Source organism: Schistocerca serialis, chromosome 8 (assembly GCF_023864345.2).
Source record: "Schistocerca serialis cubense isolate TAMUIC-IGC-003099 chromosome 8, iqSchSeri2.2, whole genome shotgun sequence".
Lineage (NCBI taxonomy): Eukaryota > Metazoa > Arthropoda > Insecta > Orthoptera > Acrididae > Schistocerca > Schistocerca serialis.
The window spans coordinates 238,748,251-238,763,381 of NC_064645.1; the positions used below are offsets into that span (position 1 = coordinate 238,748,251).

Here is a 15,131-nt window from a genome sequence, read left to right on the forward strand (position 1 = left end):
AGCAAAATTTCTATCAGATGACTCTCACAATATTAACTTTTTAAACACATTTCTGATGATACTACTAAATTTATCTTATGCTGACCATAACAGTAGAATTTGTGGAAATTTCATATGAACGGGGACTGTCTTGAACAAATTTTGCAAGACAAAGGTGGTTTCATGCTCACACTTGTTATTTGTCTGACGGTTTCACCTGTGAAGCACTGTAATAACATGTCAAAACACATCATTAAAAAGGACAACAAACATTCTATTTAAATGACTTCTTCATTTTATGCCATTAATTTTTATAGTTTATGTAAATGTGCAAGTAAACATTCAGTCCTTCATTATATGAGAAAATATATACAAAAATGATTAACTGCCTTGAACATCGATGAGTTCGAAGAGGAAATCTAAAAGGATTTAAATAAAATAGCTATGACAGTGGATTTAAAATAAGTTAAACAACTTTTATTGTGTGGTAATAAGCTGTAACAGCTATTAGTAAAAAGATTATAAACTGCTCTTGTTTGCACACATTCACTGCGACACAGCCATAACTATAATGATTTCTTGAGTGCTAAAAAATTGAAGCGTCTTTCATGTGAAAGCTAGTGTAAAGAAATAATACACTGTCCTGGTAAATAAAATCAGGGATTTTTTTGTGCCTTTGCATATACCGGGATAATCTATAAAATTAATGTTACATAAAAATATCAAACATATGTAACTTACTGGAAGCACATTTACAGAACCGCTTGCTCCAAAATTCAGCTGTTCACTTTTAACTATGGTTTCATGAGAAGATCAGTTTATAACTTTGGTAAACAATTGTTGTGGTACAGAAAAAGAGGCAATTGGTGACATCACAAAGATGCCAGAGACAAGACAACCACATGTGCTGCTACAATAAATGCACTGAAGCCCTTAGGTCATGAAATTTCAAGTCTGTTGGTTTCTAGTGCAGATGCCTTGGAATACATACTCACAAAAAAAGAAAAAAGAAAAAGAAGAAAAGGAACATGACAAATTACAAGCTCATAAATACACAGATATAAATGTGTTTTCACGATACTACACTGAATTGTCTTCTTCAGTTACTGTCCACACAGAATACTCACCCATTCACACATTTCAAGCATGCGCTCACACAGACACGTACACGATGGCTCACATTTTTTTTCTCGAGTCATTTATAAATAAGACTTATTGAAGATTATCATGTTCAAAACAGTCTAATCACACAAGGGTACATGTGGCCCCACACGTAAGTGCATCTCAAAGTGTTGCAAGTAGATTTGCAACTTCAAGAGCTCAGTCAATGCACCTGCCAACAGCAAGAACTTTTAACTAGTTCCGCCCAACACTTGGCACATGGTTGCAAAGTGAGGAAGAGAGGTCAAGCGACACACGACGCCCGACTGCGGGCAAAAATTCGGACACGTCGGCCAGGTGTAGACCCACGAGGACGGGCGCCATCACTGGGCCTCACCGGGCGTACCGCTCGGTTGAGGTCGGGGGCGGAGGGGGGACGGCTCCGTTCCGTAGAGGAAGTCCGCTCTTGCGCCGCTTGCTGGCACGGCCTCGATGAATGTTGTTGGTCGTGGGAGGTGCAGTCTGTTGTTGCTGCTGTTGTTGTAGAGATGGCACTACTGTCTGGTGAACACCAGTGGGATGGTAGGACATCTGTTGTGTTACTCGATGTTGTTGCTGTGTTGTCACTGGAAACAAAGAAAGTGTGAAAATTTTAAGAACTCAAACGAATTTTAGTTCTGAAAAACGAGATTAAAACGTCAGATGAATTCAGTGAATGATGAAAATTATGTACAGACATTTTCATCGGAGATTATGATTACATTATAGTTCCTTAAGACTAGTTGCATAAAGAGTCACAAAAAATTGTGTTTTACATGAAAGTGTTAGGAACTTACCTGCAGACGGGGAGTAGTGTCTTGTGTGTCGGGGCCAGCCCCGTGTTGTTGTCATGCCCCTTGACAGGTGACGATATCTCCGACCGACTCCAACTATCTGTTCGAAGTCTAACCCTGTTGCATGGTTTGGAAGATTTTCGTACTGAACACTGGTCACTTCCCGCCTCGACGAACTTCTGCTGCTTTCTGAATCCTACATGCACACCCAAAAAGATTTTAGGATACATGCCAAAAAAAGAAAAAAAAAATTGCTTCTCAAACATTAATATACAAATTTCATTTAACAACTTTTCGCTGTTCCAGCACATAAAATGACGACTACAGCTTTGTGCCACACATGCACAAAACTGAAACTGTCCTCAAATTGCTTTTAATTTCCACTGTCATTATAATACACCAAGAGTACAATTTGATATTATTGCGTAAAAGTAGACATAATGTAATAGTCATATGTTATTAACAAGGTTTTGGATAAAAAAAATTTCCCAAGAAAAAACAATAAAAATACAAAGAAACAAAAGGGCAGGCTAGTACTTACTTTCAGGATTTGGAATTCCACACTGCTGACAGATATAAAAGTGAAAACACTAATCCTAACTTCCATAACTACTGTATTTGCACAAATACAAGCTGCACTTTTTGCCTAAATTTTGGCTTGAAAAATGATGGTGCAGCCTTTCATCAAGGTTTTCCTCTCTGATGATAAATTTTAAATAAAAATGATATGTACATTTACCTTGCAAGTTTGAAAGTAATATATCACAAGTTATTGCACTTACTTTTGTAAACCATCAAAAACTTATGGAAAAAAGTGGAAAAACTTTTATCTTGTTCACAAATACAGCAGCTGTTCTTGAAAAAGGAAACCGCTGCATCACTGCTTTTTCAGCACCCAACATCATTTGCTGTAACGCTGTCTGGCACATCAAAATAGACGGATGTTGGGTCTACATTCCCTTTTTGGGAATGTAAATAAAAAATTTTTCCTTTGAAGCTGCACCAGTAATGCTTTTGTTTCTTTGTATTTTTATTGTTTTTTCTTGTGAAATCTTTTCGTAAGCTTGAGGCAGTCTTTGTGCAATTTTAGTTCTATGCTGCAAAGATAGGTTATTTCATTGCACAGAGCACCGAACCTACCCATACGAAACTTTAAATTCCATTTGATAAATGACTTTTACGTGCTAAGCAGCCTTCAACTTGAATAATTTCAGTTGTAGGAAGTACAGAATCAATGAAGTTTTTTCCATATCTTGATATTTGCTTTTCTGCCCTCAAAATGAACACTGACTTTTCAAACTGTTTTAAGTTGAAACTTTACCTGCAGCATACCACTGACAAGCATATTTTTTTGTTTATCTTCATGGAATCTGTCTGTACATATACGATAACTTGAGGTTGTTCAATTATAATGTAGGGTTGCCAACATAATTTAGTGTCTGCATCATGTACATACTAGGAGTATTTCGAAATCCGAAGTAAATTTAGTAGTGCTGCCTACATCAAGATTTACTTTCTTTTATAATTTTTTGACAAAAGTTTAGTAGTGGCCTATATTCACACAAATACAGCATTAGTTCAGTCCTACAAAAATAGTTTTAGAAGGTTAAAAAGGAGTGGCCGGTCACTCAGATTCCACTAGGGGGATCCACCTGTTATGAGGTTTAGGAGAAACAAAACCATTCCTAGGAACTGAGAGCAAGAACAGAAGTGAGGAAGACATCGAATTAGCTATCCATGTTTGGTACAATCAAATGTTTTTTGTTTGGCATGTTACATTTGATGGATACAGACTGTCCTTGTGGCTAAGTGCAGCTGGTGCGAGACTCAAAGTTGAGTTGAAAGTTGGTTGTACATCAGTTAACATAAATAACTGAAAATCTTATTTCACTTATGTTTCTTGTTAGAAGCAACCTACACAAAGAAAAAGAAGAATAAGAACTGGGTCACTGTAGACAACATGGGAGAAAATTGGCAGCAACATAAAAAAACTGGACTAGGGCCTGATGTGACACGGGGGAAGCACGTGTGACAGGAAATGTGAGATACCCGATCATCACTGTATTTACCTGTGCCCTGTGTACTAAGGATTGCTTACTTTGGGACATGGACAATGGACCTAACAATGTTCAAATAACAGCAATGGTATCTGGACACTAACAAACATGAGTTATAGAGACTATAAAAGTTTTAAGAACACACTTATAAGGGATCGCTGTCTGCCATTTATCCTTAACTACGGATGAAAGGCCAATTTTACCTCTAAGTTTCTGTTTCCCTGAAAATCACTCATCTTTGTCTTTTCCAAGTTGAAATGATAACTGTGAATGTTTCCAAATGAAGATAAAAGAATCAAAATTACAGTCAATGAACATATGGACTCAATTGTTAATGGAGATTGCACTTATGTGCATTCCTCGTGGCATAATGGTCAGAAGAGTGGAGTGATAATATGAAGGTGCAGTGTTGAAACCTACATGTTTCGATTTTTTTTTATCATTTATACTAATTCACTGGAATGAAAAAGATGGCAAAATTTGGGACAATTTTTACCAAAATTAGAAACTGAGTAACTGTGTATCACCTTCGCTACACTTCAAATGTTGTTCTTCAAGCAGCAAAAGTTGTGAAAGATATCATGCCTTATGTCAGAAAATATCCAACCACAAAAACAATTTTTCAAGAGCTGTTCTTTAAACATAGAACCAAACATTAAATCATTACTAGTTTAGAGTAAGAAACATTACAAACTCGTGCAGCTTCACCTAACAGTTATTCCTCATAACCATTTAGAAGCAATGACAACATTTTCCCAATAAATTAACAATAAAATACGTCGATTGACAGTGAACAAATAAGGTTGTTACGAGAAGATGAGTGCCTACAAACATGCATTAAGCGTCTCCAAAGTGGTAGTTTCATTACATTAGCAACATGTCACTGGATCTCCTACCTCTCACAAAATATTAACTGTAACATATGAAATGGACTTCTAGAAATAAATTACTCATAATTCAAAGCTTTACATAGGAGTGAACTCAGATGTCTGCATCTAGAGTGATGGGGTGAGTGCAGTTTACAGGCTTTTAGTTTGGTACAGTTCGTCAAATACAAACAAAACATCATAGTGAAACAACGAAAGCAGTAGAAACTGTAATTCATTGTATCTTCCTGTCGCTGGTATACTTAAGTAAACCATTGCATTACAATGCAGCATTATATATCTACAAATTTCATCCATCACATGTGCTGAATTAATATTTCATTCCATTCCCACATCTAAAATGCCTGCACAGGATCCAATGCAATGTCGATGATGTAAAATATCATTCCACAAACCTTTCTATGTCACTTTTTCATGGGGTTTGCGATATTAATCAGGTTCTCGTGATGTGCAGTTGACGTCTTGGATGCAATTGTGGAACACTGTACATCATGTGGATGCCCCTTTGATTATTAACAAACAAATCAACACCAGACTAATTGCCCATAAAGCAAAAATTAGTTGGTGATGACTAAGAAGATGGTGAGACGAGCACGAACCATGTGGTGAACTATCATGGCAACAACAGCATGGGACACAGAGCAGTGGAAGAAATTGGGAGACGTCTTTGAACAAATGCAGCACACGACTTGCTAGTAACAAACATAACAAATAAACTTCTACAATCGAATGAAGACATTTTAGATGTAGTTACTCAGTCGTAGTTTAAGCTCCAACACTACATCTCCAGGTAACTGTATTATGCTCCTGGTACTGATTGTGTATGGGTGACTGTAACTGAGGTATTGTGAGAAGGGTTTAGGATTTATGTCAGATGTAGCATATTGATCTGATATTTATTTATCTTGTCAAGCTGAAGATGTTTAGAGCAGTTTTCTTTGATCACACAGGCTGTCCTATGATCTGAGCCTAGCTGCAGCAGCACAGGATCCAGCAAACACCTGCAGTATGCAGACAAGTGAATTGCCCCCAGCATGTGTCACATATCTGGCACAATTATCAGTTTTTAGGTATCCTGAACCCACACGACTTTTAAGTGTCAGAAACATTTACTGCCAAAGGCTGAACAAGTTCACCTCAAAGATGACTATGGGACTCTATGTTGTCTGTGTATTGGGAACTGGCATTTGGTAATTAGGACAAACAGCCATTAATTGTGTTTTACTGAAATCGATATTACTCACCAAGTACACAAAACGTCAATACAAACACTACAAAAATCACTGTGCCTTGGAACATATTTGAATCAGAGACCTTTGTCTTGCTGTCTTAAATTCATCTGCAACAGGATGTCAGCCAGCTAACTTTTTGTCTTATTTAGACGTGTCTTAAAAGAAACTGGCCTCAGACACATGTATGTGACAGATAGTAGCTACTGGAATTTAGCAACTCTACAGAGTAGCTATTGATTATTAGTTAAAAATTCAAACAAGTTTCTTAACAACTAGTCCACAAATGTTTGAGCCACACACACTGACACTAACAGACAAGCACAAACACAAGACAAAACCATCAATTCCAAGGGCGTGATTCGAATCCGTTAGCTCTGGGGGTCTTAGTGTCTTGGCCCACATGGCTTCTACAAACCAGAGCCACACTATCTTAACAACAGATCTAAAGTGGCCAGAATTTTTGACTATGACTTCCTCGGCCTGACAACTATTCCTCCTCAGATATCAGTATAAGAATGGCAAGCAGAAATCATATTGTACACAGTCAGTCACGTTTCCTCACAGAGCATTCAGTTCCAGACAGAATCATCTCTATGAGTGAAGACAGGTTTTCAGCTGGAGATACTGGCAGGAGGTATACCGTGCCACCTGCTAATGCTAAGAGAGGTCAGAGGGATTATGTTCAAAGAAGCACTATGAACAGAGTTCCTGTCTCATGCAGGAAGTGACTGAGAATGCACATGGAGGAACGAGAGCTAGAACATAAGAGCAAAGCAGCTGCAACAAGAGACCAACTCCTTCAGCTACAATGACACAGTTTGCCGAAGGCTGAGAGAAACTGCACAGCACACTCAAAGATCTACTGTGAAACAGTAACTCTGAAAGGAAAATGTTTTATACCATCTGATGTTCATGGAGCTCCATCTGAATGCAGCATAGGAAAACTTAATTTTCACCAACATAAGGTGTTTTCCATGAGCAACGATGGTCCAAGAGTTATTTGAAGGCCGCGAGGGACAAGACATTGTGAAGAATATGCAGTGACTATAATGAGAAGTGGGTGGCTATTGGTTTCCTGCAGGAGTTGGATTTCTGTGACAGAAACAGGAGTACTTCACAGAACTGAAGGAACTACTGATTGCAGGCAGTACACCAATATAGTAAAGAATACTATGCTTCCTTCAGTGCAAAAAATCAAATGTATATACTGCCCTATTTGGCGAGACCCCACGCCATCGGGGTTGTTCGCCTGCCGGGTGCAAGTGGTTTTATTTGACGCCACTTCTGTGACTTGTGTTGCTGATGAGCATGTGTTTTGTGATTTAGCATTTAAGTTCTTGATTTGACGGTGGGAGATTCATGTGATGAGCAGTTTTGTATGGAGATAGAAGATGGTGTAACTAAGCGAAGGCAGCCTTGTACAGCAAATGACGAATAAAATCAGCAGGGATATTTTCCGAAAGCTTCTCTATCATAAGTCGTCTCCTCATAACCTTTATTCAGTACATTTTAGATCTGTAGGTGGAAACCTATGAAATTCCTGAATTACACACCATTAATACCAGCACTTTTCTGCTTCAGCCAACAATATTTAAAATTTATTACTTTTTTGTGAATACAGAATGTGATTAAATACTTAGTGGCAATGAACAATTTGTTAAGCAGGTAGACAAACTGATTTCGTCTGTAGCAGACTGACTTTGCTATGGTAATGATAAATAACAATTTCAGATGATCATCAGTTAAGGCTTAACAGTAGATAGTGAGCCCTCATAAGCACATTCTTAAAACTTTTATAGCCTCTGTGCCTTTTATTTGTTGGTTCTAGATGCTATTGCTGCAATTTGATCATTATCGTGTCCATAATCTTTCCCCAAAGTAAGCAATCCTTAACATTCAGGGCTTAGGTGAGTGCAGAAAGACCAATGGATATTTTGCATTTCTCAAATCAATGACACGCGTCCTCTGATGTCATTGCCCTGGCCTGATTTTTATGCTGTTATTGCCAAATGGTCTTATTTTTCTGCCGTTTTGTCTACAGTGGCCCAATTTCTTTGCTGTTGAGTGTACAATAAAACACTTTATGAAATACACAAAAGTTTAAAAAGAACATGGAATGATTTAAACAGGTTTTGATTGTTCTTGAAGGCATGGTAGCATGGAAGATGATTCTGCCTGCCTTATTTCTATTAATAACTCTTTTAAATTAAAGTAACTTTATTTTCTGCTCTTTTATCTTCGAGTAAATTTTATATGTTTATAGTTTAATGGGACAAAAGTTTCTTAAAATTCACATGAACAGTGAAAAGACGGGAAGCTGCCAACTTACAACAACAGCCAAATATACAAGAATTTAATTCCTTTTTTTCATCCTCTTAAGTACACAAAAATTTGGAAAGCATGCCTTCCCTCTCCACTTGAGACATACTCAGACTCCTGGGGAGATAATTAACAGACATACATAACCAAACGTAACAGGACCTAACGCACTATGCACCTCTCAAAGTATTAAATGATGAACACTAGAACGTGTCAATCTATTTAAAATAAAAAATGTAACTGTCGTATCTCCTCTACCTGAAAGATTTTCTTCTATTACTAAAGTAATTCATGAGTCTGTCTTAAGTGCCTCAGCTTGTATACATCATCTATGGAAGAACTGGATAGATGCAATTTTTTATTTTTATTTTATTGTACTCCCACTTGTACGATGTGCACAGAATATTAACACCTCTACAATTTTGGCAATTGTTAGTGCTGTTTTGTTTTTATCCTTTATCACAGTCTCTGCACCTTATGATATGGTGAGATAGATTATAATAAAGCTGTTTCACTGAACATGTGCAGCAGAACATCAAAATACACAATGTTCATCATATTGCCAAATCTACCATCACACTGTTTGACAAACACATTTAACAGTGCCATATATGGTCCAATATTTGACAAATATAGAAAGTTTGACGAACTATTATTGTATACAGAGTGCTTACAAATGCTAACAGAAGAAGTTCACTTTAAGGAAGGGAATGGACAGTTGGTTTAAATTACAAAACTACAATGTGAAATGACACACAATGGAAATGAAAATAACAACATAGTCATCCAAACACTACTCTCACACGAAAGTCAACTTAAACATCTGATGTTGTAACCTTACTTATCATTTTGTGTTGTACTGCCAACACCTGGTGCACAAGAAATGCTGTGATACACCTCATTTCAAGTGGATGCTATAGTTCAAATCTGGGTTGGAAACACAGTTATGAGACCTGTCTGGGCTGGGTTATTTACCCATCTGAAGTTTTTAAGAGTTTCTTTCTTACAATACCGAAAATGATATTGGAAACACTAGGTGGCTCTGGAAAGGAGACAAGAGCAACTGTAATAAGGACAAGCGAGAAATGGATTTCAGTGACCATTCAAACAGTTACATAAAATGCATGAGAAGAAGACCAACCGTCACTTCACCAGAGACCAACTGGACACTCCACAGGAACAAATAGGTGAATACTTAATTTTTTTCACAACAGACTCAAACAATATCAATGAGCAAGTAAAACAGAAGCAAAACACTCAAAAGGAGGAAAATTAAAGACTATATCTCAACTTCAACACTAGATGAAGACAAAAGGAGCCTAATGGCAAGTGAAACCTGTGTACCTGAGGAGGGTAAACATCTCAGAAGAAATACATAACAAACTTAACAATAACCAACCGGCAATTTTTTACGGAGTGATCCAATTAAAATATGAATGGATAATGGTGAAATATGTTTAATGATAATACAAATTTTTACACATGATGTTGGCATTTTCAATAAACTAAGAATAACCGCTGTCATTTTGAAAAAAATCTGGGTGCATCCAGCATGGTGCAGGAACCACCATCCTGTAGTCAGGTTCCAATCACTGCATCATTCTACAGACCATAGTTCAGTTCTTGCAAATGGCACATCAATTAGCACTTAGTATGTGGCTGTCTTAATATTACGGTGATTGCGGGAAATGGGAATGAGTAACTAACGTAGTATTATGTCACACCAATTACAAAGATTTTCCATGGTGTTCACAATGTATTTACAGTCCCACAAACATCTGTGAGGTCTGCAGACTTTGTGACTGCTTGGTGGCAGAAATGGCATCACTGGAAAAATTTGTCATTTTTGAAACCTTCGTTACTGATTTTGTTTTACAACCATTAACTGACATTCAAGCTCTGTCTATTTCATATGGTTGTGTGTTCAAAATGTGCAGTAAACAGGAGAAATATTTGGAGCAAATGATTTGCAAAGCCTTATGAGGCTACGGATGATGAAAACGAAGTATTTGATGACAACTGAAAATTATAATAATTCTAGACTTTTTTGAAGATAAGGTGATGCATGCATTTATCATGCTATGTTCAAAAACTGTATTGTTATCAATGGTTTTCCTGGTTACACCAAGAAATCAATCTGAGCATAGCAGTCCAAGGACTCTGTGTGTATCCATGTTTCAAGTTTTGTCACTGTAACCACTAAATTTTGTTTGTAACATTTCTGTGTGTTTTTTTGTTATGTAAACTGGCTGCAAAAGAAATTTAAATAGAAAAATCATGCCTGTTTATGTATTTGAATACTATAACGCCTTTTCAACTTTTTTTGTGACAAAAAGTATTCAGTTGAAGTTTCATCTGTATATTAAAATTTAACAACACAGATGTCTAATAAAATTATGAAGACCAACAAACCCAGAAATACAAGTTATGTAGTTTACTACTGCCGTTTGCAACTGTAACAGAAGCCTTATTTAAACCAATGACATTTGGTTTGATTTTGAAACATGTCCAGTGGGCAGGTTTATTTGTCTCCTACTTCATTCATAACATTTTTCTACACACAAAATACATTTATGTTTTTATACAGTGCTTGTCAGCTGCCATATCACTATCATGTACTCTGAGATGGCAGCTGACCTAAACAACATAAAAAGTGAATGTATTTTATGTATATGAAAGAGCTATGCACAAAAAGCCAGAATACATGTGTAATAACATTAAGAAAGAAGTCTGAAGCAAAAAGATGTGACCAATAAAAATGCTTAAAATAAAGTAAGATGTGTATGATCTAAATAAGACATATTACAGCTGGAAACGATGGTATTAACCTATGTAATTTCTGTAACTGTGACTGCAGTAAAGGAAAGAAGACAACATGTAATCCTAATATTTTTTTGAAATTCCAACTACATATCTGCACACACACAAGCTGTGCCTTCCCAAGACAACACAGATTTTAGCCAGTCCACAGATAATGCCGTTGTTATGTGCTATTTCTGTCCACTATGGCATATGTGAAGGATCACTGAATTTTTAGTGTGATTCTGTAAATTCACTGTAATAACACTGATTACTGTAGTATAAAACTCAACTGTCATACAGAAAGACTAAAGAAGTTTTGTACTGTTACAGCCACATTTCAGATTTCTGCTATATGAGTGCAGCAGAACTCAATTTGGTGATTGTATGTGCAATTTAAAGCTTCAGATACATCTTCAATGGGAAAGCAACAGTTGGCCTGCAGTGACTGAAAAAACAGCTGATCGTGTATGACAGTTTCGCACATAGCCCACAGAAGTCTAAGAAACTCGGCAAGCAAAGTCCTGAACATACGACAACTAACCGTTTGGAAGATCTTAAGGAAACAATTGAAGCTGAAGCCTTACTGCTTGCAACTGCTGCAAGCAAAGTAAGCTGCTTTGAATTTTAAGCACAGTTGCAACAACTTATGGAAGAGGATGGGTTACGGGAGAAGTTCATTTTCAGTGAAAGCAACAATTTTTGTTAACAACATAATAAACAGGCACAGTGTGTGAATCCTGGTGACAGCGAACCCTCACACTATCATGCAGGACATTCGAGACTCACCAAAAAGTTAATGCATTCTGTGCAGCCTCGCTCTTAGAAGTTTGTGGTCCCTTTTTCTTCTGTGGAAAGGCCATTACAGGACAAGTGTATTTAAATATGATGGAAAACTGGCTTACGTCACAACTGGAGACTAACAGTGTGGACTTCATCTACCAACAGGATAGTGTTCCACCCCACTTCCATCATGACGTTTGTGATTCTCAAACACAAAGTTGGGAAACTGATTAATCGGTCATAGTGGGAGTTGGTGATCAGCAATCCATGAAATGGCCTCCACACTCTTCTGACCTAGCCACAATAACCACATGCAACTTTTTTGTATGGGGTTAGATGGAAGGCAGGCACATGGTGTGCCAAATGTGGGAATAGTAACTTTATCATCAACTTCATATCTGTGCCCACATATACAAATTCAGACACTGTTGCTTGATGCCACAACTAACTTTGTTAGCTTTTCAGAGAACTAACAATGAATGAATAATGTCACATTTATTCTAATCATGACAATGCAATATCCCAACCATTCTCAAGTGTGTACGAGAATATTATGATGCTTTTTAGATAACTAACCACCTCATTATACAATTTTTAGCTTTGGTAGGTGAATACGATTAAGTCACACAAAAAACTTCCCATTCACTTTACATTTAGCTTGCCACTATTTGGCTCGAGATTCGAAGAACTTAGGTAGCTGGAACTTGTTAAATGTTTGACATCACATTTAGAATGTTTCAGACTGGTCTTATCCAAGAGCGACATTATTTTGGATATCTGCTGTGATAAAGGTAATCTCAGTTTGTCACACTGTGTCTTAGCACACAACTGCACATGTGCACTTCCATCACTCGTGGAACACATTTTATATCAACAATATATTTACAGTATAAACAAGAAATTAAGAGAGAGAGAACAGTATTTAGAGAAGGCGGTACAACAAAAGGACAAAGTTTTCATTTCCCTGTTCAATTTTACAAATTGAATGTTGTGATTTGCAGCAATTCTATAATAAATACAGGCAATTTATGCAAATGTCAGCTTACAAAGTATGCACCGCTAAATGCATATTCAGTGACGATATTATTTTCTGGTCTATGTCTGTAATAAGGAAAGGAGAGTTTTGAAGGATATTTGAAAAGAAGCAGTGGGTTCACCATACCTTTCAAGCTCTTACAAGAACCAGGTTTTTCTTGAGCTACTTGTTAATATCTGCTTGCAATTGCTACTGTCTGTATGCCTGCTTTTATGATAAGTTGATATACATTTAAAACATGGCTATAGGTTCGGAACAAAAAGTTTCCTTTTCTAAATGTTACGAGCACTAGCAATAATTTCTTGGTAGTTTCAAGACACTGAAGTGTGGAAATATTTTTCTGATCATGAACCAGAACACGAAATTAATATTAATTTCAGGTTTTAACTCAAGCTTCAAAGAAGTTCCGCAACTACATATTTCTGAATAATGTACGCTTGATAGCTCCAGCTCACAACTCAGGGGGTTAGAGGGAAAAGGTGCTACCCCTCAATTTAGTGGAGATTAGGCTGATCACAATATTTGTTGTGTTTTCAGCTACATCACATACATATCAGATACTATGAGATCTGTTCAAAAATTTTTTCTATCCTTACTTTTAACATATTGTGCATCGTCTCCTTTAAAATACGCTCCTTCACAATTGATACACCGTTCCCAAAGTTGTTTCCACTTCTGGAAGCAACCTTGGTATGCCTCTTGCTGGATCGCACGAAGCACTGTCGGCGAATGTTCTTTTATCTCATCTATTGTTGCAAATCTTTGTCCTTTCAACGGGGTTTTCACCTTTGCACATAAAAAGAAGTCCCCAGGTGCCAGGTCTGGAGAGTATGGAGGATGAGGCAGCACAGCGATTTTGTTTTTTGCTCAATAGTCATGTACTAGCAGGGATGAATGTGCGGGTGTGTTACCGAGATGAAGAGCCATGAATTGTCTTCCCACATTTCCAAATAACATTTTCTCACAGGCATCAGAACACATTCTGATAGTACTATTGACTAACAATTTGCCCCAGTGGCGCGAATTCATGATGAACTACCTCTTCCGAGTCAAAGAAAAATACCAGCACGCCTTTGAAATTTGAAATGACACGACAAGCTTTCTTTGTCTTCAAGAACCTTTCCCAACCCACTGTGGAGACTGAACCTTGGACTCAACGTCACAGCCACAGACCCACATCTCATGACCTTGTGATTCCCTTAAGGGGAGTCACAGAACAGAAAAATATTTTTTTTTTTTTTTCACATTTTCGGATTTTTATCTTCATTATAAAATTTGAAATTTTCCAAATAAAATGATATGTGTATCTTTTATAAACTCACATCGGAAGTATTTTATTTTATTTTATTTTTTAAATATAATCTACACTGGTTGAAAATTAATTGTTATGTGGATTATTTCAAGATTTAATAAAATCAGTAATTTTTTAGGTAGAAAGCTGTAGACTGCTGTGTTATAAAGGTTAAATTATGTGTTTGTATTGGTAGCATTGTCAAAAACAGTATCATATCTTTTCATAGTACAAACACACTTTGTATGTCCAACTGCTAATGTTTTTCCGAGGAAAAGTGATGAATAGATTGGTAAATCTCTCAAAAAGTAAATTATGACACCAAAATGAAGTGTTTTTAAGAAACATGGGTTTCACGGCAACAGATTTTCAAATAAAGGGAAACACTATGTTCAACATGTGGCATGTGAAGTTACAGACAATGAAATACAGACAAACTCATCAGTATCTACATAAACACCAGATTGAAATAAAATGTTGTGATACAAAGTTTTCTCAAAACGAAAGTGATGAGCATGGTAGGTTAGGTTATATTCGAATAGATTTACACATTTTAACAAGGGTGTTAGGTGAATGTGTATGTTGTAAAATATGTAGAGGTACAGTTAGTTTACATGAAGACAGTTGGAGATATCAAATGGACTAGCCAGGAAACTTATCATTAATTGTGCCAGTTGCATATGTACTCTTTCACTTTGGAATTCTGATAAGTGTAAAGATAATTATTTTGAAGTAAATGTTACGTGGTTTTACAGATTGAAAGCTATTGGCAAAGGACACACTGCAGCAGAAACAATGTGTGCTGTGATGAATA

At 36.8% G+C, this 15,131-nt stretch overlaps 1 protein-coding gene across 2 annotated transcripts in view; it reads right to left on the minus strand.

The window, feature by feature from the left end:
• Window positions 1-434: 434 nt before the first annotated feature.
• LOC126416095 (terminal nucleotidyltransferase 4B-like) overlaps window positions 435-15,131 on the minus strand; it is a 44,202-nt gene continuing 29,505 nt past the window's right edge. For both annotated transcript variants that reach the window (XM_050083589.1, XM_050083590.1), the window contains exons 8-9: window positions 1,917-2,109; window positions 435-1,706 (exon numbers count right to left, since the gene is read on the minus strand). In XM_050083589.1, coding sequence (XP_049939546.1) covers window positions 1,385-1,706; window positions 1,917-2,109 — 515 coding nt within the window. In that variant the 3' untranslated portion in view covers window positions 435-1,384. The remainder of the gene's footprint in view (window positions 1,707-1,916; window positions 2,110-15,131) is intronic.